Source organism: Botrytis porri, assembly GCF_014898465.1.
Source record: "Botrytis porri strain MUCL 3234 chromosome Unknown BPOR_008, whole genome shotgun sequence".
Classification (NCBI taxonomy): Eukaryota; Fungi; Ascomycota; class Leotiomycetes; order Helotiales; family Sclerotiniaceae; genus Botrytis; species Botrytis porri.
This window is the reverse complement of record NW_024066082.1, coordinates 1,835,428-1,863,420: the sequence shown is the minus strand read 5'-3', so window position 1 is coordinate 1,863,420 and position 27,993 is coordinate 1,835,428. Positions and strand designations below refer to the sequence as shown.

At 42.7% G+C, this 27,993-nt stretch overlaps 9 protein-coding genes across 9 annotated transcripts; 6 read left to right on the top strand and 3 right to left on the bottom strand.

Moving 5' to 3' along the window:
* Positions 1-2,355: 2,355 nt before the first annotated feature.
* Positions 2,356-4,627, top strand: EAF01_006664 (uncharacterized protein; the record flags this gene model as incomplete). The annotated part of the gene is made up of 4 exons (XM_038914918.1): positions 2,356-2,793; positions 2,850-3,024; positions 3,072-3,326; positions 3,378-4,627. 4 exons carry the CDS (start codon positions 2,356-2,358, stop codon positions 4,625-4,627), a joined length of 2,118 nt encoding a protein of 705 aa, XP_038769873.1.
* Positions 4,628-5,416: 789 nt separating this feature from the next.
* Positions 5,417-6,895, top strand: EAF01_006663 (uncharacterized protein; the record flags this gene model as incomplete). The annotated part of the gene is made up of 1 exon (XM_038914917.1): positions 5,417-6,895. One exon carries the CDS (start codon positions 5,417-5,419, stop codon positions 6,893-6,895), a length of 1,479 nt encoding a protein of 492 aa, XP_038769872.1.
* Positions 6,896-7,733: 838 nt separating this feature from the next.
* Positions 7,734-8,552, bottom strand: EAF01_006662 (uncharacterized protein; the record flags this gene model as incomplete). The annotated part of the gene is made up of 1 exon (XM_038914916.1): positions 7,734-8,552. One exon carries the CDS (start codon positions 8,550-8,552, stop codon positions 7,734-7,736), a length of 819 nt encoding a protein of 272 aa, XP_038769871.1.
* Positions 8,553-9,016: 464 nt separating this feature from the next.
* EAF01_006661 (uncharacterized protein) lies at positions 9,017-10,386 on the top strand (the record flags this gene model as incomplete). Its single annotated transcript, XM_038914915.1, has 4 exons — positions 9,017-9,032; positions 9,166-9,292; positions 9,355-10,249; positions 10,297-10,386. The coding sequence occupies 4 exons, from the start codon at positions 9,017-9,019 to the stop codon at positions 10,384-10,386; spliced, it is 1,128 nt and encodes a 375-aa protein (XP_038769870.1).
* Positions 10,387-11,981: 1,595 nt separating this feature from the next.
* Positions 11,982-12,407, top strand: EAF01_006660 (uncharacterized protein; the record flags this gene model as incomplete). Its single annotated transcript, XM_038914914.1, has 1 exon — positions 11,982-12,407. The coding sequence occupies one exon, from the start codon at positions 11,982-11,984 to the stop codon at positions 12,405-12,407; it is 426 nt and encodes a 141-aa protein (XP_038769869.1).
* Positions 12,408-12,766: 359 nt separating this feature from the next.
* EAF01_006659 (uncharacterized protein) lies at positions 12,767-13,462 on the bottom strand (the record flags this gene model as incomplete). The annotated part of the gene is made up of 1 exon (XM_038914913.1): positions 12,767-13,462. The coding sequence occupies one exon, from the start codon at positions 13,460-13,462 to the stop codon at positions 12,767-12,769; it is 696 nt and encodes a 231-aa protein (XP_038769868.1).
* A 343-nt stretch (positions 13,463-13,805) lies between these two features.
* Positions 13,806-16,472, top strand: EAF01_006658 (uncharacterized protein; the record flags this gene model as incomplete). The annotated part of the gene is made up of 5 exons (XM_038914912.1): positions 13,806-14,018; positions 14,078-14,420; positions 14,470-14,688; positions 14,735-15,984; positions 16,038-16,472. The coding sequence occupies 5 exons, from the start codon at positions 13,806-13,808 to the stop codon at positions 16,470-16,472; spliced, it is 2,460 nt and encodes an 819-aa protein (XP_038769867.1).
* Positions 16,473-20,823: 4,351 nt separating this feature from the next.
* EAF01_006657 (uncharacterized protein) lies at positions 20,824-22,038 on the top strand (the record flags this gene model as incomplete). The annotated part of the gene is made up of 2 exons (XM_038914911.1): positions 20,824-21,103; positions 21,158-22,038. The coding sequence occupies 2 exons, from the start codon at positions 20,824-20,826 to the stop codon at positions 22,036-22,038; spliced, it is 1,161 nt and encodes a 386-aa protein (XP_038769866.1).
* Positions 22,039-23,703: 1,665 nt separating this feature from the next.
* EAF01_006656 (uncharacterized protein) lies at positions 23,704-25,466 on the bottom strand. The gene is made up of 2 exons (XM_038914910.1): positions 24,838-25,466; positions 23,704-24,759 (listed from the first exon to the last, which is right to left on the bottom strand). The coding sequence occupies exons 1-2, from the start codon at positions 25,006-25,008 to the stop codon at positions 23,878-23,880; spliced, it is 1,053 nt and encodes a 350-aa protein (XP_038769865.1). The 5' UTR covers positions 25,009-25,466; the 3' UTR covers positions 23,704-23,877.
* Positions 25,467-27,993: the final 2,527 nt, after the last annotated feature.

Here is a 27,993-nt window from a genome sequence, read left to right as displayed (position 1 = left end):
CAGGAGCTATATGGACCGCGTAGTAAGTAAGTGAATATAGTGCAATACTCAACACTCCCAGAAGCGAACTCTGCAGCCGGGCACCTACATAATCCTTCAACTATTTTCTCTATTTCAGATTTCTTCATAACTTTCTCATTCCGCACACTCAAAGGTTACAGCAGAAAACCTCAACACCTATTAACTCATTGTCACGACCGAAGCACTAAAGCCTCACAATCTTAAAGTTGCCACTGCCACGCCACACGCAATGGATAACGGGCAAGCTATAAATGTATCTTCAAGTCATATTTTACTAACTCTTCCAATTACTTCAAGTGCATTCGTAGTCGCTAACATCAACAATCATTTCCTTAGATTATTGGGCTTCTAGAGCACCACTGAAAGGAACTCCTAGGTCCATCCGAGACTCTATCCTTGGCCATGGAACGTACAGTAGAGGTTTTTAAGAAAGTCAGAATCGTTGAAGACATCAGAATCATGGCATCCAGCTTTGGTGCATTGGCGCGGGTTGCAGTATGTTATTCCTCAAGTCATTGAAAGCGTCGTTCTAGTCCTTAAATATAGTTGGACAGGGCCGCTAAGCTCGAACGAGCTTCAGGCTTGCTAACGATAATCGAAGAGAATACACGTGTAGCGAAGAAGTACAAAGCCGACATGAACGAGGTAATCAAGAAATGGAGAGCCTACAAGCTCAGTCTTGATCCCGATTGGAAGATGGAGGCTCAATTTGCTGATGTTTTCCACTCGGTCGGATCTGATGGTGTCTTGAAATTGCTCAATGGGGGTCGTGGTTCGGATGAAGCTGCATTCTTGTCTGTAGAAGACTACATGGAGAGTTTATTGGAGCTAGCTGCAGAGAATGAAGGAGAGCCCACTCCTGACGGAGGAAATTAGTTGTATTATTTGAGGAAACTCTTTTGGATACTTCCAATGTGGTCTGATAATGGCCCATGTTGGGTTCAGTGAGCGAATTAATATAAGCCATGGGGTTTGATGAAGGACCAGTGAAAGGACTCAGGGTCTGAGATCCAATAGCTTTAGAAGCACATCTAGCACAAGTAATTCTTTCTAATTGCTTTACTAAAACCAAACATTGTACTCATGATTAAACAGCAAGGAAGACAACAAAAATGTCAACAGTGATTTTGTTCTATTGTTAAAGTAAGATTCCACAGCGGGTACGACAACATTGATGGGACTTAACATGATTGCTTGTAAAGTGTGTCGATATAATATGCAACATTGAACAGAATGGCATCGATCATTATAAAATTACCACACTGGACTAATTCAAGTAAGACACTAGCTCTTCATCTCGAGATCCTTTTATTTGATCCGAAAGATGATGCCTGGAGTGTAACATATAAAGAGAAACAGCAATCAATGCAAGATGATGACTTTACAGAACATTGCCCTTCTCAACACGAGAAGAATAGAAAATATTGAACACTTGCATTGGCAGGATAACCGAAATCTCTTTTTTCTCTTGATGATCAATTGATACATGCATGTTGGTGGGGGAGATCAAAAATTCTGAAGACGACGATTTTGTCTTGTAACATATATTGAAACAAGCACATGGACATTCAATTAATCGGCCGGATGGTGTAGTTGGTTATCACGTGTCCTTAACACTTCAAACCTGTTAACTACGGACAAGGTCCTGGGATCGTGCCCCAGTCTGGTCAGTCATACATATCTTTTTGCACTTTTTGAAGCTGCTGCATTGGAAGTTGTGTGCACTGTGTAGTGATTGAGGTTGTGTTTCTGCTCTATGTTCTTCCTTTTTGTAGCGATGTTGAAAGGGTTTGATGCTGGGAAACGCGAGATGACATAAGCGAGGCTAAGTATACCTAGTAAGTATGACCTCTGGAGGGACGAATTTGAGGGAAGGCGAGGGAAGGCGAGGGAAGGGCAAGTGAGATCCCGCTGCAAAGGAAAATAATTGGGGTCGGGTCATTTGGTTTGATGGAGATAGTAGATGGAGAGCATGGAGCAAGGGTTTTTGATGTTTGCGGCAATGTCAGTATCAATAACGCCAAGTCTCATCCAAACGTCCGTGCACTGTCTATGTGTATGTAATAACCTTAAACTCGAGCTCTCTGACGAGTACGAAGTAGAGTTCAGATAATATCAAATCAATACAAACTTCATTCATATCCATCATTTCCTTCTTTTGAACACTTCTTCCATTGATCTGTTGTGCTGTTGAATCGTAATTCTATAATCGTCTGTATATCCTTATGTGGAAACTCATCTGAAGTTCTTGCCTTCCTTACCTATACCTTCACACTTCCACAATCTAATCGCATGGCTATTCTCTCTTAATCAGTGTGGGAAGCGCACATAACAATGCCTCTCCCACCAAGGCTTTTCCATGGCGATGTGGAATTGGGGAAACGAGACGATGATCATAGGCCTGGCTCGAAAACACCATTGGGAATGGCATGGCAACATCGAAGGCCACATGTTCAACGTCGATCAATCAAGAAGATTATAATAGGTCTGCTGGTCGGAATAGGTCTCTATTACTTCTATAAGAATATGCCGACAGATCTTCAGAATCCGCGACAAAGACCTCATTATACTCAGAATGGAGGAATTCCCGCGCAAGCTGGTTCCAGAGCTCCATCTCCGCAGCTCAATTCGAATCAAGCTTCGAAAGTAGATGACGATGAATCGACCGAGACAGGGCACAACTTTAATGGTCCCATTAAATTCTATCAATTGGCGACGACTTTACATGCAATGTCTAAGGTCAAAGGTTCTGATCCTGTCAATAACAATGTGGTATGTTCTCCGTTTGGCAAATGAGTATAATATTTCACAGCTAATATAGAGCTTAGTTATTTGCCGCCTCGAGTTTAAAGAGCGCTTCGACTTTGTTACCTATTGCATGCGAGATGGCATTGAGAGAAAGAAATTATGTACACTTTGCATTCATGGGAAGAGATGACATACCGATGGATATATTGAAATCTGTCAATGGGGTCAATAAGGATTGCCAGATCTTCTTTCATGGTATGAACTCTTTCCTGAAGGTTTGTTTGATATTCTAACACGATTAGACGCACGGCCAGATTATTCTCTGCAGAGTTCAGATTTTCGGATGGAAGTCAGTTGTTCTGCAGGTTTCAATCACATCAATACATTCGTCCATCCTCAAGCTGTTCTCATTGACGCATCTGAGGATGAGGATAATTTCTTACTGTCCGCCTTTAGGACCAGGGCCAATGCATTAGAAAGAACCTTGATTGAACTTCCTAAAAATATCGAACAAAATCTGATGTGGATCGTTCAATTAGATAGTGCCGCATTGAGTGGTGAGTACATCTTTGAAAAAGGAAACGTTCCCGTTTAGCTAATGTTTATAGCTTGGACCAAAATCAGCATTGATATAGTCGTACACGCGCAACCACAAAAATCTGGATCTTTAATCAGGTTACTCACATCTCTTAAGAAAGCCGATTATTTTTCCAGCAACATACCGCGATTAACGATAGAATTGCCGCATGACGTCGATGAACCTACCAAACAATATCTTTCGAGGTTCAAGTGGCCACCAAAGCGTAGTCAAGATGAGACTAGTCTCCTGACACTTCATCATCGGATCCCACAACATGGACTCACGCCCGAGGAAAATTCGATTAAATTCATGGAATCGTTTTGGCCTGCTGATCCTATGTCTGCTCATGTTCTTGTCCTTTCTCCTCAAGTCGATCTTTCTCCACTATTCTTTCATTACCTCAAATTTGCACTATTAGAGTATAGATACTCTTACAATAGAGCAATCGGCCAAAAGAATATGCTTGGAATAAGTCTTGATCTACCAACAACTTATCTCAATGATTCGGCGTCATTTACACCACCGTCGAGTACAAATCCTAGTCCATTTCTATGGCAAGCTCCAAACAGCAACGCTGCTCTTTATTTTGGAGATAAATGGGTGGAACTCCATGATTTCATAGCTAGATCAATGTTTTCCGAACATTCCTTACCTCCACCAGCCACCTTGAGAGAAAAACACGTCAGCAAAACCTACCCTTCGTGGTTAGAATATGTGCTTAAATTAGCAAGGGCACGTGGGTATTGGACCCTTTATCCTCATTTCGAGAATTGGGATGCCTTATCTACCATTCATACAGAACTATACACAGCTCCAGAGGAATACACGACTGAACCAGATGAAGCAACAGATTTCACAGCAAATCCAACGGAACATCTATCTTTAAAACACAAAGAAGAGCCATTGATTTCAGCGTCTTTGCAAACTCTCCTGTCGGATTTACCTATCGAAATAGCTGAAATGCCACTGATTGGTTGGGACGGTGAGAGTATTAGCCACGAAGAGCTACAATCAAAAGCCAAGGATTATAGTCGAATCTTTAGACACGAAATTGGAGGATGTGCCAATGGAGTGGCAGAGAAAGAAAGAAATTACATGCTTGCCGGAGATTTATTTTGTTCGGGAAATGAGCCATTGCAGTCTATGGAGCAGCCATTGGAAGCACCAGCGCCCTTGGTACCAAAGGCACCTTCCGTCTGGGATTCAAAGGACACTAACATCAGACCCGCCACAAAATTTGATGGTGAAGTTGCTGTTGAAGATAAGCCTTCTACTTGAGTATAATTAATAGTCTGTTTCATGGCATTTCAGTGATTGAAACATCCTGCTATGTAGAAACGGATTGTCACGACTTGAAGTGCGACAAATCGATCTAGAAGACTATTTGATCTTTGCGGAGATCAGCCTAGCCTTTCAAGTACACACCTTGATTGCTATTGGTCTTTGCTCGTACGGAGGCTTGTTCAATGCCAAACACAAAGAAAACTCCCCACGATTCTTGAAGCTACTCAGGCACCAATTTCGGGTTATTCCTTAACCCTTTCATATGTGATTCAAGTCTTTGGCTCTCTTGAAAGGAGGATGGTCCGACCTATAACGAGGGGTGGATCTTTTCAACAAAGAAACGATGTTACATCTCTGACTTAATTGGTAGCGATCTCGTGGTAATCCCACTTCTTTGTTCTATTTGACGCGGAGATACCTAATATTAATGTCGAGACAACACCGGTCCATAAGTTTTCGTGAAAGCCTCTTACTCTCACCTTCCTGTTACCCCTCCAATAGTGAGTATGTAAGATAGCCTGAGAATTTTTATGTTCTTCTAGTAAGTCAATTCGCTACGATTCTGGGCGGAATTACTAGTGCTTTTTCTTTATTGGAGATTGCTATATACTTGTTGTACCAATTTTCAGACAGCGTCAGTGTATCCTCCCTCAGCAGCATCATTCATTTGACTTCTTTGAAGACCGAATTTATATGTTGTCACTCACTTCTTGTAACGAGCAATATCATTCCCAATCGTGTCAAAAAGCAAGCAAAATTCCGTTCGCAAGCCCTTTATATGGAATGGCAGAAAATCATGAAACCACTTCACCATGCCATGGTAAATCTATTGATAAATCCCTGAGTCTAGTAACAGGTCTCGCGCCGCCCTCTCAACAATCTTATCCCCCTCAGCATTCCCAGAATCCTCAAAATCCCAACTCTGCATATCCGATCTCAGCTCCCCCTTTAGCACACTATAACCAGATCAATCCACTATCCGCTCTCCCTCTAACTCAAAATTATCCCCTTGCAATTAATCAACCACAACCATGTCAAACCCAACTCTTCAACCCTGAACATCATTACCTTCTCCTATCACTCTCTCGAGAAAACTTCAAAGCACTTTCTCTACGACAGAAAATTGCAGCAGCAGAAACTAGCCTCGCTTCTATACAAATAGCTGCGGAGTTGGAGGGCGCAGGGACGGGTATCACATCTCCTCTCTCCTCCATCTCTACACCCACGACACCGCACTCGCAGGCACCCACTCGTCGTAAACTAAAGAAACAAATCTCGTGGCTGAAATGTCGGATTAAGGAGTGTACGAGACAGGAGAAGATCTTGGTGGAGAGGTTCCAGCAGATCGGGGAGGAGGAGGAGAGGAGATGGAGATGGAGATGGATGCAGATTGAACGGCAGAGAAGGATTAATGAGGAGATGATGGAGTGGCAGAGGGGGTATTGGAATTGCTTTGTTCGTCAGGGTGGGTATGGATATAATTGGGGTGGATATGGATATGGATATGGATATGGTCATGGTCATGGGGGTATGTTGAATGCGAGCACTCCTGCGTTTCAGCCCAGTGGTAGTGTTAGTGTTGGTGGTGCTTGTCCTGGAGATTCAAAGACGATTGTAGGAGGAAGAAAATATTCAAATGAGTTTTGGAATACGGACGCGCCTGTTTTTTCCCCGGTTAATTTCTTTAAACCTTCTTCTTCTTCTATTTCTGTTTCTGCTCCTACGTCTACCGCTCCTTCTGGTATATCGCAGAAAATACAAAATGAAGAGAAAGAGAGACTTAGTAGGGGATGGGATGAATGCGAATTGTCACCTTTAGGTGAGGAAAGAAGAAAATCTTCTCTGAAATGGAGTGTGGAGATTAGAGATGGGGATAAGGAGGGGAATGAGAAGGAAATAGGAGATGAAGGAGAGAGTTCTGGAGAGGGAGAGGGAGAGGGGGAAGGAGAAGCGGGAGATTCTTCAACCGAAACGGCGATTACGACGCCCACTCCGCAACAGAGTGCGAGGATGTCGCCGATGGGTGGAGCGAAGAGTTGTAGTGATGTTATGCTGGGGGTTTTTGATGGGGAGATGGGTGACGAGGAGAAGAGAGGGGTGGATGGGAAGGAGGGGGTGAAGAGGGTGAAGAAATGGAAAAGTTTGCCGGGGGTGCAGAGGGGAGTGTGGGAGGGGGCTTGTGGGGGGAAGGGGGAGGGGGAAGGGAAGTTGTGTGGGAAAGAAGGTTTGAAGGGGAGGAATGAGATTGATCAGGTTTGGTAGGGGTGGTTTGCGTGTATTTTCATGTTGATGTTGATGTTTTTGGGGTTGGGTATATGATGATGATGATATATTTTGTGAAAGGATCTAAAGGACGATGATATGAATAGATGAGGATAGAGTGAAATGAAATGGATAGAATGAGGATGCGAAGAATGAGGATGAAAAGTTCTGCTTGTTGAAAGATTCGAATCACTATCAGATGGTACATGTGTATTTTTTGCTTTGGAGATCTTTTGTAACATTATATACATACCTGGGTATTTAATGCGGATTGTGTGTACATAGAATGGATATTTTTACCTGACAGTTTTGGATGGTAGATTTTATTGTTTGAAATTCTCATGGGAGATGGGATATACACGTGCTTTGAATTTTAGCCCATTACTGTAGATTGCATGGAGATGATACTTGTGATGTTGATTCATTCATATCTAATAAATTGACAATAAGTTGAGTTTCATGTAGATCTAGATGCTTTGAACTCCATTCCATTCTTTAGGCGCCTTGGATATTGTCCCATTATGAGTATTGAAATATCTTGCTCTGTATATGTGTTTGTGTGAGCTTTCTTGAAACCTTCTGGTGAAGACTGTAGGCTCGGGTCTAAACGAAAGGCCACGATTTGTATACCCGATTATCAGCTCCAGGTCACATCCTGCAGACGACAGTCAGTACCAGGCCTTGAAGATGCCTATCACTTTCGATTGAGGAGAGATTAATCTCTCAAGATTCCTTGGCAAGATTCCCCTATGCTTTGTCATCTCGTGTCCTTGCGCATCTCGTTTGTATCTTCATATCCATCTGTCTAGCTTGCTCACGATTGTCCATCAATAGTCCTCTATTGAAACTCTCCAAATTCTCCATCATCAAACCCTAATTCCTCAGCGGATGGTTCAGGTATTGAAGGTGCCTCCATATTATTCTGACTTAATCTCTTCTGAGCCTTGATCGCCTGTGCACTTGGAGGTGGTGGTAAAAATGCCCCCATACCTCCTCCGCCGGGCGGAGGAGGTAGAGAAAACCCACCCAACCCTTTCTCAGACTCTTCACTCTTTTTGGGTGTCCTCCTCCCCGCACCTCTCCCTCCAATACTAACCGTAATTGTCTCTCCCTCCTTCAAACTAAAATCCCTCTTCACCTCCGATTTCTCCTCTCCTTTCTTCACCCCCGCAGATGGTGGTTTACCTCCTCCTTGTTCTTCAATCCCCAACGTCTTCCTCACTTCCTGTAATGCCACACTAAAATCAAATGCTTCCGATCTCTCTTCAAATCCTATTCCCAGAACCGCTTTCATTCCTCCTTCTCCTTGCACTCTGACTGCGAAAAATCGTGAACTATCCAGTACTTGTTCTACCACACCCGTTACTGTGTATGGAGCTGCGGCAAATAACTGTCCATTACTTGGATCTTCTAGTAATATATCGGCTTTGACTTTCTCCTCGCCATTTTTATCCGGGATGGCTGTCTCGAGAATACGAACTCGCGCGGTGAAGATTTGTCGTTTGTTGTTGTCTGCAGTCCAGGTAGCAGCTACGTAGCCTTTGTTCGAGGTAAGAGGTGGAATGTTATAAACGTGGACTGAAGGCGCGATGAAGAGGATTCGTTGGAGTGCATCGGGTGGTAGAGGTCTACCTGTGGAGGGGTCGATAGTTTCCATGATTTTGAGAGGAGTTGTTTTATTTCTGGGTCGGGGGATTGCTTTCTATAGCATCATGAGAAAAACAAATCAGTTGAGACACACTCCTCTCTTTGAGGTTCCCGATGTTTGACTTTATGGTTGATGAGACAGAACTGAAAGTTCTACATAGTATGTGTGTGTGTATATATGTATGTATGTATGTATGGATGTATGTATGGATGTATGAATGTGCTCCATTAGAGGAGATGCTAGGTGTTCGGCCTTCTTTCCCCACAGCCTATCGTTGTATCATAAGGCTACACGTGACATGATCTCTGATTGGCTGACATAATCCTTCTCTTCTCTAATCATGAATTCATTGTTTCGATAATGCTTGGAGTCATGACTCTATTGATATTCCATATAACGAGTACTTTTTGGAGGAATCCTTACAAACCTACTTGAATTCTTGAAGAAATTCAAACGATAATCATCTACCAAAAATGAATCCAGAACCAGGTATGTCAAATCTATAAATTGTCAATGCGATTTTGATCATCCATTGCTCTAGCTAGCTCTTGCGCCGTCGAAAATCCATTTTGTGGTGCGTCACAGCCTTGCTCTTGCTAACAAAATTTCCCCTCCTCATTAGCAACACCTCTTTTCGAAGAAAGCTTTCGTAGTACAACTCCACCGGCACTTTCTGGATATCCTCCTGCTCTAAAGAAAATGGCTTCCATAGGAAATATTCCTCAAAAGAAGGATGCAAAACAATTCGAGTACATCTCTCTATATGCAATTCTCTAAAGAACCCCTCACTGACTCATAGCCCCTCAATCAGTATAGTAGAAACCTACCATCGACTTCTCAACGATGATCCCGATGTTACTATGCCAGTCGCTGCCATCGAAGCACTCATTGAACTTCTGGCTTGCTCTCGCGCAGTCACCGTTTACGAAACTCTCGATTTAGTTAAAACCCAGTCCGATTACCTGAAATCTCGCATTCCTAATTCCATATCATTATCTGCCGGAACGGATTTATTTCAAAGATATATGATACAATCTCTAAAACCTTCAAGTACCGGAAACTTCGAGACCGTGCGACAGCATCTTTTGAGCAATGGAAGATTGTTTGTTACGAGAGCAAAGCAGGCGAGATACAGTATTGCTACTTATGGGCGAAACTTTGTTAGAGATGGAAGTGTGGTTTTGACTCATGGAGGAAGTAGAGTTGTGGGAGCTTTATTAGATAAAGCTGCGGAATCGAGAGCTACTGGTGGAAATGTCAGATTTAACGTTATTTATGTTATGAATGATGCTAGGAGCGCAGAAAGTAAAGCTGTGGTTACATCATTAAGGGCTAAAGGTGTACCAGTTGCTACAATATCAGAAGGTGCTGTTGGATACGCTATGGGTAAAGTCGATTTAGTTATTGTCGGCGCAGAAGGTGTGGTAGAAAATGGAGGAGTCATTTCGAGATTGGGAACATACCAAATCGCATTATTGGCAAAAGCGGCGGGAAAACCATTTTATGTCGCTGCGGAAAGTCATAAGTTTGTGCGATTATATCCTCTAGGACAATATGATCTTGGTATTGATCAAGAAATTATCGATTTCCGTACCGAGGATGATGAAGGGGATAAAACTCCGAAAATTGAGGAGAAGTCGGAATATTTTGAGGCAGGCAAGATTGATATATCGAAACCGGATGCTGTTGATGCGGTGGACTTTACGGTAAGTGTTTTCTATCTGTATTTGATATAATACTGACTATCTTGTAGCCTCCAGCTCTGATATCCGCACTTATCACCGAATCGGGGGCATTGACTCCAAGTGCTGTTAGTGAGGAACTTATTAGTTTATGGTATTGAGTTGTGATTTGTTACGGATAGAAGGACTATGCAATATAGAAAGCTCATCCGCACAACCGATAATTTCATGGCGTCAGGAGTACAAAACAACTTTACCGAGACCGAATGATCGAAGGATGATCAATGAAGCTAATACCCATGAATGTCTTCTGAATTTGGTCAGATGATATGTAGGAATGTTGTACGATATAGGAGAGGGGTCGGACAAGAGTTGAGACTGCAGCTGAAGGGATACTTAGCATTCAACAGGCTGTGGGTAAATTACATGTAGGATGATGTCAAAGGTTTACCTATATATATCCCTGAATGGGGGGGTTAATTGAGAAGTCTAAATGGCAAAGAAACAAAAGATCAATATGGCTCGACAATGGCTCCTTGTACAATTAGGAAGTCTGAAGTGACGCGATGAAAACCATGTTTGAGAATCCGAAGTTCTTGAATCCTTTCCAGTGAGAATCGTTGTTGATATCTCAGCCGTTTGAGCCGAAATAGATATAAAGCTGAAAGCAGGACATTGAAGCAGGCAGATGAATTTCTGTAATGAAGGAAGCTGCTAGATAATTGACCAAAATTCCTAGGGTTGAAGGCTTCTCTTCGTGATTGGCGTAGTATACGATCATGTCGTTGAATATGAAGGATCGTTTGATTTTATTTATCAAAGTAGCTGGGTAATCAACCAAGATACATAAGATAAAAGTACCTTTACGGACCTACGTAGGCAAGATTATAGAAGAGCCCTAGAAATCAGCCTTACAGCCCTACATCTATCATATCATAGCATGGGTAATACGAAACATCATGTTATGTATCACATTTCATATACCTATATACACACAAATAGTATAAGCCTCTCGACACCCCCTGATATAGCCGAGCGCTTACTGCCTAGATAGTTACTCACATCAAATCACATCTCATAACATCAAATCAAACAAACTCCATATGCACCACCTCCACCTCCACCTCCACCTTCACTCCAGTACCATTTCAATTTTTCCCACAGCCTCTCTCCCACATTTCAACGCATCATTTGTATTTATATCTATGTAGAATACCCCCGCTCCCCCCTGACACATTACGACATGCCCAAGATGCATTAGATATTAAATATTGAATATTGAATAAATACTGTGCCTCTCTCCCTCCCTCTTATCTCTGAAACCTTTCGAACAACAGTTGTAAGACGAGATAATACAATGTTATACGTAAGTACTAACAGGTTGGGGAGGATGTTTTGACAGGTGGATGGATGAGATGAAATGAAATGAGATGATTTGGAGAGGAAACGAATGGTGGTGCGAGTAGGCTGCAGAGCCACGCATTGGAGTGTATCAGATGGGGTTTGGGGGAGGCGCAGAGGAGTGAAGGGTGGGAAGGGAGAGGGTGAGATTCGGTATATGGAGTGGAGTGGTTGTGAGTTTTCATTTCTGAAGGAGAGTTTTTATTTTTGTTTATCAGAAAGACTTCGATCTTTTGGCCTCGAAATGTTGTGTAGACTTAAAGGTTGAGATATCTTTCGATTCTCTATTTGCGCAATAGGATTTCATAACTACACATTTTTGATCTCTCACTAGGACATCGTATCCTCAATCAACATGTCCACTTTCAAGAATATTCTCCCCATCCTCCTCCTTGCTCTTCCTATGGCCATGGCAACTGTCGGTAGCGATTATCCTGAACCCCCATCGGATTCACAAGAACGAGATTTCAATACCGGACACAAGAGTTCTGTCACCATTCCCGTAATTATCAGCGTGGTCATCCTCGTGGTTTTCGTCATTATTCTAGTGACCTTGACGATGCTCGGTTCACGGAGACGAAGAGAAAGACGCACGCAATACGCGGGAAAGACGTATAATAGATCGGGAGTGAATGCGGCAGCTCCTCCTTATAGTGTTGTGGATGATGTGAATTTGCCGGCCTATTCGTATGCGCCGGCGAATGGGGAAACGGTTTTTGCTCAGCAATCATCGGGAATCGCACAGCCAGCTCCAGCACATGTTTCGAAGGATGTGGTTTGAAGATTGGGTTGTATATAATTTGATTTTGAGCGAAGTTCATGTGCAGTTTTTTTTGGGCATGATATGCCTGGACTTTAGGTCGTATGGTGTCTACAATGGCTTATTTCCGTGGTTTGAGAAGCTGGATAGATGATGATGGCGTTGATGCAATGTCTTGTTTGTTGATTGAGTGTTCTTCAATAGAATATTTGTGATATCCAAATTACATCTCCCAACACCCATCCCAACGCTCTCTGAACTTTTGTGGAATTCTATAACACTGTTGTTTTGGGCCCGGCGAGCCATCGCATGCCAAAAAGTGTAACCTAGAATTGTTTCATGAAGAGACCTCGAGATGAAAGATTTGCCAATTTGATCTTTCATACATGAGGTAAGAAATGTGGTTTAAATTTCTTATTCGCACGATCTGCTGCTCGATGCATAAATTGTTCACCATGTAGTTCAAAGACCAATTCTGTGACGGAATTTCCATCATCCTCTGACTCGATATCCTTCTTGGTCGCCTGGATTGGTACCGTAAACTTGAAAATGGTATTTTCCTTTGGCAGAACCTTCAAATCATTATTCTTCGTGATAACCTCGAAAACTCCCTTGGAATCTTTAATAACAATTCCCTTTACACCAACTCTACTCACACATCTACTTCTCACAACCTCAAGTTCCGCTCCATGATAATCCGCACTGCACAATTTAGCAGCCGCAGATCCAGTAACTGGCATACAATTTTCTCCTCCCAATACTTCCGAAATATATCCTAACCACATTTTGTTCAAAGGTTCGTAAATGTTGTATTTTTGGGCCGATTTAGGTATATCGTATAGACATAAAGCGCGTTTCTCTCGAGCAGATAGAGGGGCAGGCTTCAATTTCTTTCTTCGTAGAGCCAATTTTCGCTGTCTTTCGAGACGACGACGTTGTTGTTCGTTATTTGGTTCTGTGGGTTTTAGATGCAATGGTCGTTGTTTGACTTTTTCGGTGAAGATACGACTTGAAGTATCTGGTGAATGCGCTCGCGACAATAATTGCGTCGCTATGTTATTATCCTTCGATGCCATCTTTTCTGTTCTGTTCTGTTCGTAGTTGAAATAAATTTGTCGCAAAATATCAGACGCTTGAGAAGAAGGCCAGAGCTACCAAAATTCACATGCTAGAAATACAGTTCCACAGTAAGACATGGACGCTAAACTAGTTTTGGTGACCCCAGATTTCGCTGTGGTCCTCAAGGCAATGGATGGCGCGCTCCGGCGTGCCTCACTCACCGAGGCTTAAATATTTAATTGACAATGCTTCATCGCACCTAGCAGGCTTGCGGTAATAATGCGTATGTTTGTTTTCGGCATTCGATAATACTGTGCGACAACGATAATATGATAACATCATCTTCCAATATCGATCAACATGGCAGACAACAAAACCTCATCTCCTCCAAGGACTTCGGCTCCTGATCTCGAAATTTTGGGTGATCAAGTAACATTGCATCCTAGTGGTTACATCGAACCTCCGGAACGACCCCACGATGGAGAGAAAGAAAGGAATTTGGTGGAGCACATGGCTAGATTTAGGTCAAGTCCTCTGGAATTTCTGAGAGAGGTCTCTTTACATGTTTCAGGAGTAAGTACTTTCACTGATGCGCATAAATCATCCATTGCTGATATCTAACGCTCCTACAGACAGGATGGCGTGCCTACGATCATTTCATCGGACAACCTATATTTTATCCTGGATTCTCGGAAAATATGACAGCTGCGGTCATGTCTACACCTATTTTACAAACACGAATATCTGAATTGGCCGAGAAAAGGATAGGAGTTGAGGAGCAGGAAGGTTTATTGAATGCAGATGACCCATTGTACCATTCAAAGAGATCACAGAGGAAATCTGCCATTGAACAAAGTTTGCAAGAGCTTTCGGAAAAGTTGACGAGCGATATGATATGCAAAATGGAAAGTAGGCCATTTATCCGAGGAGCTTATTACCTATGCACTCAGCTCTTGACAAGAGCATATCACCAAGGCAAGATAATCTCACATAGCCCCTGGTTTGCTCACTAATGATTATGTAGGCATTCATGTGTCCAGCGAGGAAGTCCTGAGATTACGAAATGTTGCCGAAAAGGCACAAAAAGACAAAACATCCATAATTTTCCTTCCATGTCATAGATCTCATGTAGATTATGTTTCTTTGCAACTGATTTGCTATCGATTGGGTATCGCATTACCAACAGTTGTAGCTGGAGATAATCTCAATTTTCCTGTCGTGGGGAGCTTCCTACAACATGCTGGTTAGTTAATATCCCCAAGTGCTCTTGACATATAATAATTTTATAGGGGCCATGTGGATACGTAGAAGTTTCGGAGATGATGCTCTATATACCACTCTTGTACAATCATACATAGATACCCTTCTACAAGGTGGCTTTAATTTCGAATGTTTCATCGAGGGAGGTAGATCAAGAACTGGAAAGTTGTTGCCTCCCAAATTCGGTATCTTGAGTTTCATCCTAGATAGTATTCTTTCAGGTCGAGTCAAAGATACAATCATATGTCCTGTCAGCACTCAGTATGATAAAGTCATCGAAACCGAAGGTTATGTTGGTGAGTTACTTGGAATTCCTAAGAAGAAGGAAAATTTAGCCGATTTCCTCTCGGCATCATCAGTTCTTTCTCTAAAATTGGGTCGTGTTGATGTCCGATTTCATGAACCTTGGAGTTTACGAGATTTTATATTGCAACAACAAGCTCGATCGCTGGGAATACCAAAGACGCTTGATTTTGAGAGCATCAATGTACCTAGTGTTCGGCAAAAGCTACTCAGAACTTTGGGTTACAAAGTTCTATCCGATATCAATGCAGTTTCGGTTGTCATGCCTACTGCATTGGTTGGAACGGTATTATTGACTTTGAGAGGCCGTGGTGTTGGAAAATCTGAGTTGATTCGTCGAGTCGAATGGATCAGCGAACGAGTTAGAAACAAGGGCGGGCGAGTGGCTCATTTTGCCGGCGCTACCACATCTACAGTTGTTGAGCGGGCTCTTGAGGTTCTTGGTAAAGATCTTGTAGGCAGGGTAGATGGGTTGGCTGAAGAAACCTACTACGCTGTCGATCGATTCCAACTGTCTTTCTATCGAAACATGACAATACATTTGTTCATCTCCGAAGCACTAGTTAGCGCCAGTATGTACATGAACGTAAAGCGTGGTGGAGGGAAAGTTCACCAAAACATCTCATATGAAGACCTTCGAAGTCAAGTTCAATTTCTCTCTCAGCTATTTAGAGGTGAATTTATCTACCCGACAGAAGGATTGGTTGTCAATCTGGACAACACATTACACGATTTAGAAGCCGACAATATTGTTGAACTTATTCGAGATACAGAGGGGAAGGTATTGACTGTTGGTTTATCTGATCATGAACGTTCCGTTGGACGCGAAAACTACGATTTTTACTGTTTCTTGATATGGCCATTCGTCGAAGCATTTTGGCTTGGTGCTGTTTCTCTTATGGGCTTTACACCACCTCCAAGCAAACCGAACGATGTTTGGTTGGAAGTCAAGAAAGCTCATGACGGCGCTCAATTGGTAAGTCTCTTTATGTTGTTTGCCGTCCATGACTACTTACTAATGATTTCAAGCTTGGCAAAACTCTTTATCACCAAGGTGATCTATCTTACTTCGAAGCCGTTAATAAAGAAACACTTAAGAATGCATATCAGCGTTTTGAAGATGAAGGCATTGTGATAGTATCTAAGAGTAGAAATTCCAAGATCCCACCACGATCTCGACTTGCTCCCGAATGGACACCACAGCGAAATCCTGAAACTAGTATGATTATTGCAGAAGGAAAATTATGGGATTTTATTGAAAAGATTGCGAAGTCAAGGCGAGAAGGAAAGAATAGACGAGACGGAGCAACTGTATCAACAAGAGTCTTGAGACTTGCGGATGAGTTGGGTCAGACATTGTTTGCCGAAGGATCTGGGGATATAGGGATGTCAGAGGAGGACAAGGAGGAATTGCAAAGAAGAGAAAAGAGAAGACAGGCGCTAAAGGCTAGAGCACACTTGTGATATATGTTTGGATGTATTGTACTTGATACCAAGGATTTAATTGGGATATTTTATTTGATACATGGGTCTGTTTTTTTATTTTCTGGCATTGCTAGAAGTTTATTGCCGCTCGCCGCGTGGGCTTTGATCCGAGTAAGGGGAGTATTGCGAGGACCAGTCATTGGCGAAGACGATGCGCTGGTAACTAGTTGTGAAGTTGGCTGGGCTAGGAAGCTGGATAGTTCGCAGGCTTCATCGAATATAGAAGGTCGCAAACCTGATCATAAATTGGTTTCATAGAACCCTTTTCGTGAACAGTTCACCCACTGCAAGGAAGGGTCGTAGGCTTTACTCGGCAAGTGCTTGGTCATTAGCATGTGTCTGCCATCTTTTCTTGTCTCATCGTAGGGCCTTCTGACTGTCGCTGAAAATGTCATTGCATTTGTTTTCTGCTGCAGATGCTTTTACCTGATGTTTGATGTTCAGTACTTTGGAAAAAAATAGATTTGCAAGAGCGTGGTAACTTGCTTTGATCGAGCTTCTTTGCCAGGAGTTGGAAATCCATTTGAATGATCAGGTCATGTTTTCAACGTTTTGTCGTGTTACCATATTATATACACCACTTGAACACACTGTGTTGCAACAAGATTCACTCGACGTATGTCCATTATCTTTTCGCTTTTGGTAGATCGAAATCGTCATTTATTTACCTATACACATATCTTTTCACTTCTAATATTCAACAACTCCAGATATATTGTGGTTACTCCAAGTCAGATCGGGGAACGAAAGGATAGCTATGAGATTTACATTAAATTCATGCTTACGGTCAGTGACAACGATATATCAATCTACAAGAAATCGATGGCGCTCCTCTGAAACTCGTCGTCGTTGTTCACGTTATCTTCGCCATTTTATCAAATTGCCGCTTTTCTATATATGGTTCAACATGTCATTTATTTCGAACTTTCGGCTTGCGTTTAACTACTACATTAGTCTACCATGCGGTCTCAGAATCTAATAGAGATCACGGCAGCCTAGGAATTCTCGCTGGCTATTGTAGAGGTGGCTCTAGCAAAAGAGAATGGGCTTGGTACAGAGCTTCCTTATATGCGCTGCAATTGGTTGACTAAATCACATTAGCTGTTGATCTTGATCCTACAATTTTGACACAATCTTCAAGTGAATAACATGCGTGAATGCAATGAAATAGGAATCGCGCTCTTGACATGTGGACAATGGGAATTTGATCTTCGAACTCGATCATCATATCTATTTAAGTATCCTCCATCTTGATATCTCTCCAACCATGTTCCGCTTGCAAGACTACGTAAAATGTAATCTAAGGAGCCGCAAATCTCTCTTCCTGGTAGCACCAAAAGAGTGATATTATGATTGTCGATGCGGGGATATCTGATCGTCTCTTATATCGGCCCATAGAAGTTTGTGAAATTACTGCCATTGAGATGGGTGATAATCGCTTTTTATTGTCAATCTCAACGTGGTAAATCAATGCTAAGATTTTCCCGTCCACCCTCGCTTCGTTCAATTTCGAGACCCTATTCCGCCCGACAAAACTTTAAATTTGCGAACACAGGGACTTGCCTTGTAATTTGGGTATCGCAGCCCTATATACAGCCCATGCGTTGGCTAAATAGATTAAGTCTTCGGCACTCTCACTTAGGGTTCTAGCACACGTTCACCATCTCTATTCCTCCTAGTGCATCTCTCATACCTTGATGTCGCCCAATCACGGTGGATAGAGCTTTTACTTCGAAACTCGAGTTCTATCTTCTATGTATGAAGGTGCTCTTAGATCTTCGAATTAAGGACAGGAACAGCCACGAAGATAGTGAGAACACACACGCAGAAGGATTTCCTTCCCCAAACCCCACTTCGTCGAAAGTTAGGTATCTTCTCTTCTAATAAGTCTCAATCATCTCATATCTTTCATTCTGAGTATATTTCATCTCATACTGTCAACAATCTCGCCACTGTCGTCGCTATCATTTTTCTGCTACTCTTGTCTCATCTGCTCACCATCATGAGAAATCTTCTATCATTTCGCTTGAAATAATCTTAGGCATGGCGTCCAATAGTCCGGACTGCAGTCCAACAAAGAAGATTATTAAAACCTCCAAACCAATTAGAATATTAAAATCATACAAGATATTAAATATTATTAGAACATTGAACTATTTTCGAATTTTCAACTGCTTTTAGATATCCAAAACCTTAAATTGTTTTATTGCTGTCGGGCTATTAGACACCCTGATATCGATCTGTAACTAACAGCAGCTTATTATACCAGATAAGATTTACGGTAGATAGGGAATTCGGGGTAACAATCTCTAAGCAGATTGGCTTTATGTCCACGCGTATCTGATACGAGATAGCTCTGGCTGAAGCATCTCTCGGAGAACTTTCGAGTTTGAACTTTCCATTTGAACCTCAGATACCATCAAGGTACGAAGAGCCATTGCCTTTGTATTGATATGTTGAGGTATGCGACAAAGCCTTTTGAACTCCATGGTACTGAGTATAGTAACGCCTAGCGTTTTTATGATTAGTGTTCGGCTCTGATGACCCTGTTTTCGATGCTTTCAACCAGATGAAGTCATTTAGTGGTAAATACAACCGACTTTTTAGGGATTTAATACCCAAAACTCGAGACTATTGGCTTGGGTCTCCATTCACTGTTTGGATCGCTGTAATGATCGTGTGGGGAAGGATGTTATAGAATCCGAACTGTTTGTTCAAAGAAAGATGGTACTTTGAAATAATTTGTTGCAAGTCAAATGATGAATGAAGAAGAGGCAGACGAAGACTAATCAGTCTAATCCTATTGTAAAATAGTAATGTGGTTAATGTCAGGGGGATTAGATCGTATCTGCAAGTTGTCAAAGTGAGGGGTGCTCGCAATCATGTGTTGGATTGAGCGGGGTACCATAAGATAATGGTCAGCGATTGGAGACATTGAGGTGGGCTGTAAGATTACGATATTGGCTTGGTGGTAAATCTGTAGCTAATAATTTGAAGAACCAGTCATTTTTGTCAATCACTTTGATCCAATTCCTATCCAGATATCTGTCGGTACCATTGATACTTATTATACTTGGGGTAGACCTATACGTGGATAGGCCCGCGTAAGTTGTTAGATTGATTGACTCCCCTAATGAAATCAGATGAACATCTTTTCGATCAATTGTAGATCATATCGTGAATCATTGAATACTCCGTAGTCTATCTTGGCTCAACGATTGGGATTGGGATTCGAGAAACAAAGTACAGCAGGCACTTGTCGTGAGCACGGAAGTGAGATAGAACCTCGAGTAGACATGTCACTCAAATGCTCAATGGAATGTATAGTAAGGTAGGAACATGCCTATGTCTCAAAGAATACCTTTCGATTGACAGATTGCGAGATATAGCATTTATAAACGATTCCTTTCGTTCCTGATTTGCCTCGTAGATTGTATCAATCGATCGATGCAAAAGATGAGATCTAGACAGTTCGGATTATGGAGAGCCGCCAGTCGACAAGTTAAGTTAGATGGGCGGTAAGGTTATCTAAATTTCTATCCATAGAAGCAAAGTAAATTAAAGTGTGCCGAGGCAAGAACGGTCGAGGACTTCCTATTGCGGGAGGTGGGAAGCTGTGACTTTTATCCTTCTAGGAAGGAAAGAGGAACATGGCAATCAAACCGTTAGCAGATAAGGCGTGAAAGCTTGAGTTTTGGTTGCAGAGGATCCATTGTTGCTAAAAGACCCTAGTATGCATAACTGTTAATAGCCGATGGTGGAGCCGGCGCGGCATACGTCGCCGAGACGGGAAGCTACAACTTGGCTGGCACCAACAAAGCTTGTATTTTGTATAGATGGAGTTTCTTCGTGAAGAGATTTCGAGATAGCACGGGATTAGATCAATTTGAATGAAAACGGTTGCCCCTCTCACTAAGCCGAATGTGTGTGGGAAATGAACACCATCAGCCGTGCTCTACACCCCAGAAATAGAAACTCACACATATTTGTGAAGCCTGACTTCTTCCCCTTAACATGGCAAATGCCGACATTGAACCTTTTCTATACTGACCTGCCAAGAACAGTAAGTCTTATCTTTGAAATGCTTCGTTTCAATGAACAACCTGTATATCGTCGTTCAACGCAATACATGGTGATAATACGCCATCAAAGCTTTTGATCGTGACCTTCCTTTCCAAGATGGGGTGAGGGATTAGATCAAGCATCAGGCACGGGTCACTGGTGAGACTTGGAGTATAAATAAGACGTCTCCATCTTCCTCTATCTCATCATCCTCACAGCTTCATCTTCTTCCTTGACTTGCCTCACCAGTTCCTGTACTTCTTGCACCATGTTGTTCACCAGCCTCCTCGCATTCGCCGGCGCCGCTGCCGTATCGGCATCCCCAATTGACCAAATCAAGTCTGCCGTTCTTCCCTTGGCCAAACACCACAGCGTCACCTCCATCAAGAACATCATTGACAAAGGTCAAGCCCGTCTCAACAAGATTAACGGTATTACAACCACTGAGAAACGTGCCGGCTCTGGCGCAGTCACTAACGATGATGTCTCCTACCTTGCCCCAATCGTAATAGGAGGTGCCACATGGTCACTCATCGTCGATACTGGATGTAAGTTACTTCTCCCATCTTCTCTTGAAACTCTATGCTAATGATTCTACTCAGCCTCCAACACCTGGTGCGGTGCTCAGGCTTCTTGCGAGAAGACTTTAACTGGTGTATCCAGTGGTGGTACCATCTCCGTCTCTTACGGAAGCGGTTCGTTCTCCGGACGAGAGTACACAGACACTGTCAGCTTCGGCGGTCTCACCGTCAAGTCTCAATCCATTGGTGCTGCCACGAGCGCTTCTGGATTCTCTGGCGTCGATGGTATTCTCGGTGTTGGTCCAGTTGACCTTACTGAGAGTACCGTTTCTGGTCTCTTTACCGTTCCAACCTTCATGGACAACCTCAAGTCCCAAGGTTCCATCGCTAGTGAGGTTCTTGGTGTTTACTTCAAGCCAGAATCCGGAAGCGATGCCGACGACAACAACGGTGAGCTTACCCTTGGTGGTGTTGACACTACCAAGTACACTGGTACTCTTACCTACTTCCCCAAGGCTACATCTGGCCAGGCCTCATACTACTGGGGTATCAACATCGCTGGTTTCACTTACGGCACTACCACCCTTGCAACATCCGCCACCGGAATTGTCGACACTGGAACCACTTTTATCTACATCCCAACCGCAGCTTACAACAAGTTCCTCGCTGTCACTGGCGGTCAAACCGAGAGCTCTAACGGTATCGCTTCCTTCACAACCAAGCCAACAGCCAACTTCTCCATCAAGTTCGGAACCACCACTTACAGCCTTACTCCCGCACAATACTTGGTTCCAACCGCCCAATACTCCAACTTCGGTCTTGACTCCGACAGTTACTACGCCTGGATCAGCGACGGAGGTTCTTCCGGTGTCAACACCATCATCGGACAGAAGTTCTTGGAGCAATACTACTCCGTCTTTGACACCACCAACTCCCGCATTGGTTTCGCCACTGCCGCATAAAGCAGCATGGATTTGGCTTGAAGAACGTAGTTAGAATCTGGCACCTAGTACATAGCAAATTTACATTCAGTCAATAGTGTTTCGTTTTAATATTGACATTGAACCTGTGATTAACCAATTGATTTCCGAAGACGTGATTTCCTCTTGAGTATAGTCTAATCCGATCAACATTCCTTCTACCAGTATATTAGCCCATCAAATAACAACATCAACAAGTGTAATTTCAAGAAGTGATACCGCATATTAAGTGAAGACGAACAAAAATAATGGATTGATAACTCGAAACTGGTATCAGCGTATGCGAAGTTTCTTTCACACAAGCATGATCCGAAAGCTGTTCGATAATACCTTGGAAGCGGCGCTGGCTTTTAGGGAATCAGCGAAGCATACACATCAATAATCAAACGATCAACTTATGTGAAATATGATTATAATCTCATGTGGCAACATTTCATGTATTGATACCTCAAATCTCAGAGTTTATAAGAATAAATCAACTAGAACTAATATGTACCAAACCCCAAACATCATCTATACTAATCGAGAAACTAATACATGAAATATCACTCTACAAGTTTGTAACCGCAAAAGGTATCATCAAAGAACAAGATCCTCGACCTCATGATTCGCGCTGCCTTCAGGATTTTAGAACAAATCGTTCTGTCTCCCCATATTGGATCCCAGAGGACTAGCAGAGTCTCATTTGATTAATATTCGTGGAGCACCACGACACCGACGTTTAGATATCCTTGATGAGACTGGCTTTGTGAAACCCGACCTATCTGTTCCTGAGCTGAGGACAAAACGGCCTTGTAACACATAATACATGCAGAGCCAGAATGCAACAGACGCATGCGACTTGAGTAGCCCTTAAATTCAACCTTAGCAGAGAATGGGTGAAATCACCCCATTGTATATATCTCCAGGTAGGTATCTCCAGATATCCAGGCACTTGCTTTGCGAGAAGATCCACTCGATACCACAGTGCCATTTCCAAACCATCTACTCCTCACATCCCCCACCCATCGAATTCCCACATATCTGATGACGAGAGGAGCTCGCGATAAATCGCAATGCCATGCTTTAACAGGCACACAAACATTTACAAAACCCCAAACATCCACTCGAATGCACCCGAGACTTATACAGGAATAAGTTCAGCAAACTATCCAGCTCCAATGAGAACTCTGCTGTTGAGGGTTCCAGCTGCAATCCTACAAGACCATATTGTAGGAATCGTATAGAACCATCATGCCCCCTTTCTCTCGATCTATGAAAAATGCAAACGTTTACAACTATGCGAATATCAGAATTCATAGCACCGGAACCATAGCCTATATGAAGGGAATCCCAAGTACACGCATGAACAAAATAGGGTTTATCAAGTACAATCCTGTTGTTGAAACACAAATGTGTACTGTGCTGTAAACTTTCGTACGCAAAAGAGTTCCAGCCAGCAAACTCTGATTGTCAATTTGGTAGATGTTAACAATGTAAAGGTGGGACAAGCAAGGTGAGAGGAAGAATGAGAAACCACTGATAAAGTTTGGATAGCGAAGCAGGATTCCAAGAACCTGGATCTTGTCGACTTTGAATGTTGTTTTTCCGAGAATATATGAGAATGAGAATTTCCAGAATGCAAAATGGAAAGAGATAAGAAAGATGATATAAATGAGTTCTAAATTGTGAGTATGGATACGATCTAGAAAATTGCGTATGAGGTAGAGTTTCATCCGCACCCGCTTTTTTTATATATAATATACATTCATAATATGGTCAACCTTGAATCCTGATAGTACCGAATTATCCTAGTACCCATGGTAACATGCTTACACGCCTCTACTCGATTTTAATGGCCAACTTGCCAAAATGTTTCTGGTCCCACATATATTGATAAGCCTCCTTAAGCTCCTCCAGCCCGAAAACCTTTTCATCAACCACTGGTTTGATTCCATTTGCATCAATTGCCCTGTTCATGTCCTCGAACATTTCTCTGCTTCCTACGAGCAAACCTCTAACCGTACAGACGTTTGTCAAACAGTCCAAAAACCCTGGCTCCTTTTCTTTTGCTTGTCCGCCCACAAAGCCAATTATACTGATAACTCCGTCGATCTTGATGGCTTTTAGAGATTGTGCCATGGTAGTAGGACCGCCGACTTCGAGAATGTGCGATACGCCAGCGGACTTGGGAGTAAGGGATTTGGCATGTGCACCCCATTCTGGAGTGGTTTTGTAATTGATTACATGGTCGGCACCGAGTTTCTTGAGCGTCGAAGCTTTTGACTCGGAGGAGGTTGTGGCAATTACCGTTGCCCCAGCTGCTTTGGCAAACTGGACAGCGAATATGCTAACACCACCAGTTCCTTGCGTGAGAACCACATCTCCAGACTTCAGCGGCTTTAATCCGTGAAGAGCATTCCAGGCTGTGACGGCTGCACATGGCAGAGTTGCTCCTTCGAGGTATGAAAGGGAGGAAGGCATATCTACGAGCCCATTTTCGTTAAAGATACCGTGTTGACGAAGTGTACCATCCATGGCACCACCCAAGCCGCTTTGCATAGATAAATGATCGAGCGAACCGCCATAGTGAGTTTGACTGAAAAGAGTAAGGACCTTGGCCCCGGGGGTAAATCGAGTTACTTTCGATCCAACAGCAAGAACTTCGCCAGCACCATCGGAGCCGGGAATTATGCCATCTCTGAGTGCAAATGGATATTGGCCCTAAGGAAAAAAATAACTGGTTAGTTTCACCTACGGGAGCAGTGTTACCCCAAGACACCAATGGTCTTGCAAACTTACTTTGGGGATTATCAAATCTCTGTAGTTTAATGAAGCAGCATGAAATTTCACGAGAACATCGTTGGCACCCAATTCTGGAAGTGTAGCTTGAGTATCATATTTCAAGCTCTCAAATCCGTTGAATCCTTCGATTCTCCAAGTTTTGGTGGTTTGGGGGATCGATTGAGACATGTTGATGAGTTGTTAATGAAATATATATATATATATATATTTATAAACGTGAGTATAGTACGAGGTTCGACAAAGGGGAATATAAAGCTGTTAATGGTGTCAATGTGATGAAGATGTGAGCAGATATATACCAGTACAAAGAAAATGATCGTTAGGATCACCCCGCCTTGGTGGATTGTTAATGATCCACAACCTCCTATCTCCTAGTTTGATAATGTAGACACATCGGAGATATGATTCTTGGCCATTGACATTGTTTGATGGTATTCTCTTTGATGGAGAAGTTTACTTAATCAGAAACGTTTGATTCCTCATCGAGAAGAAACTACTCGTACAAATCCTTTGATACTTTAGTAATAACCTTAACATGGAGGAATTGCCGGATCAGAAACCAAAGATTCATCGGCACAAAATTGAGCAAACAGAATGGCCATACGTGAACTGAGTTTCAGGAAGGTTAAAGCGGTATTCCATAAGGAAGTGGAATAGATCAAATAGATGGCCATCTTGTCATGCCTTGATATCCTTTTGAGGTTATTCTCAGTAATGAAGCATGTTTGATAGCAAGAGAGATGACGTCTAGAAGCCGAGATATGAGCGAACTAAACTCTATCGAAGATCACATGATCGTACTGGACCTCTAATGGCTGACAAATGATAAAATTCTACTCGTCACTTTGCAAGTAAACCCCCCATCAACAAAACAAAAACTTGCCACCTGGGCATTCCACGAAACGGTTTCAAGTACTCGGTAAACAGGTATGTACACTGATATTTGTACTGTATAGGTATGTACACTCATCGTACGCACGAGATAATCTCAACTATCTACTAAACACATGAAACATGTCGTATATTTACACCAGCTACTGCATAACGAGGCCTTCATAATTCTCAGAGACTTTGTTCCTAGGCAGGATACTTCAAGTGCCTATGAACAGACTTTGGATTCTCATCATGCTTATCATATTCATCTGTGAGGAAGAGCAAAAGAAAGCAAAGGAAAGCAAAGGAAAACAACTAAAACAACAGAATTTCAGACAAGGTTGACATTCGGGATCGGGCATCCATTCATTATCAATTCGGCTGTACATGTTCGGCAGTCCCCTTTATTATCATTTCGAGAAATAACATAATTCACATGCTTGTCATGAAGCTCAATGCCTTCGAGGTACTACCCTTAGTAACTTTCAAAGTACCTTCCCAAGTAGGTAGGATCTCAATACAGTCTAGAATTCAATAACATCTGTAGGCATAACCATGGAGATTCGGCTTAAGGTAAAGAAGTTGAAGTTGGGATTGAAGAGATGAGTATTGGGTTTACAAACGCCCCAACTGGCTGACCTCGTAACATGTGGTTTAGTGATGGCGTTCCTGGCCGCTGACATTTCAATAGGTACAAAAGTCGCACCGTTAAATCGACTCGAAAAAATCATTCCAGCAAGGATGCTGGCAGGATGGCTTTCTAGAATTACTAAACCTACGTGGTAGAATCGTGGTGGTACCGTATACACCTGGTCCAACCTTACAATACTGCGACATTGATCTCATGTCGACTTCAAATGCAGTACCACATCGCCTCGAGTTATTCAGAGTGACACGACATCAGAATTGTCACTCGAGTTGGCATGCCATGTCATGGATATCAGCGTCTGACCTCTAAAACATGTCCCAACACTCATTGTACAATTTCGGCAATCTCCCTATGAGAGCATCTTTTGCATTGAAAAAGGCGTTTCTGACGGTCTTGTTCAGCATGTTTGTTAACACGTGTGGCTGGGGCGAAATGCATCTTGCTTTGTGATCCCATCTCAATTCCATCCTAGTTCCAGAATGGAATGTACTAAGCCATCAAACTGTTTCGAATTCCTCCGATATCAATCTTTCGCCATCGAAGGACCGATATGAGTTTCTACATTGGTAACCATTTTCCGACCCTCCAAAGTCGTGTTTGGTGCGATCGAAGATTCAGGTCGTGATCACCATATGTTAAGAAAGCAAGAAGTAAGAATCTTCAAGTCAGCTGGTGTTTGAGAGTGAAGAGAGTCAACTAAAAACCATAAGATTATCAAGCTGTGAGACTTATGGCAAGAGGCTCATTGATCTGGGGTAAAAAAGGTAAAAAAAAGGTGCGGGAACATCGGCCCATTCACCGCAGCGCTTCTTTCACAGTGCAGGTTTCACTAGAACGTGGAGTAATCGGAGATTTTTCCGTGGTTTTAATGTTCAATATTGGTCAATTTGTTCCTGGAAAATCAATATATCGGTACACGGGTCCAGGCATTTCTTTTACTCATGATTCGACAACCTCACGAGGCACTTATGAATTTAGGTTGAGAAAAAGGGGTCCCCGGGATATTCTCAATGTATGAGAATGGCACGTATATTTTCATCTTGATAACCTTTTTTAGTATATCGCGCCAGTATTAAGATTTCCACCTCGATGGCGGCGGATTTCGGCTCTTGAAGAGACACGGGCCATGTTGCGCTTCTCGGGTGGCTGGCTAAGGCTTATCGTCTAACTTAATTTCTTTGACAACCTAGACACGGAGTCCGAGACGAAATGCCTACGTTATATCTGATCCTGGCACATGATATTACAAGGGACAATGGAAAGTAGGATTATCACATCTAGATACCAACCATCTGCCACCCTTGGATGAATGAGAGAAATGAATGATTCGCATGATGACGAAATCTAATGTCACCTCGACAGAGATGGACTGAAAAAGAAAGGATGTACGTACCGGCTCTGGAGAAGAACAGAGTTACTTCTGATTCTCAAGGGAATGGGGGAATTTCACGGGGAAATTTAACATGGATCTCCTCGGGACTCCGCATTTTGGTCCTACTAACAGCTGCACCTGCATATGGCAGTTCCAATTTTCTCACGCTTATCAAGGCCTCGCAGCTGGTAATACGTGGGGATTCTTTTGATCTGGAGAGGGATGGACCTTCAGGATTCTGTTGGGTGTGCATATTGCA

Bases quoted from the DNA above. Each gene is read 5' to 3' on its own strand.
- EAF01_006656 (XM_038914910.1), bottom strand. From the start codon at position 25,008: ATGTCTCAATCGATCCCCCAAACCACCAAAACTTGGAGAATCGAAGGA. The intron at 24,760-24,837 runs GTAAGTTTGCAA...TTTTTTCCTTAG, and splicing joins GAGATTTGATAATCCCCAAA to GGCCAATATCCATTTGCACT.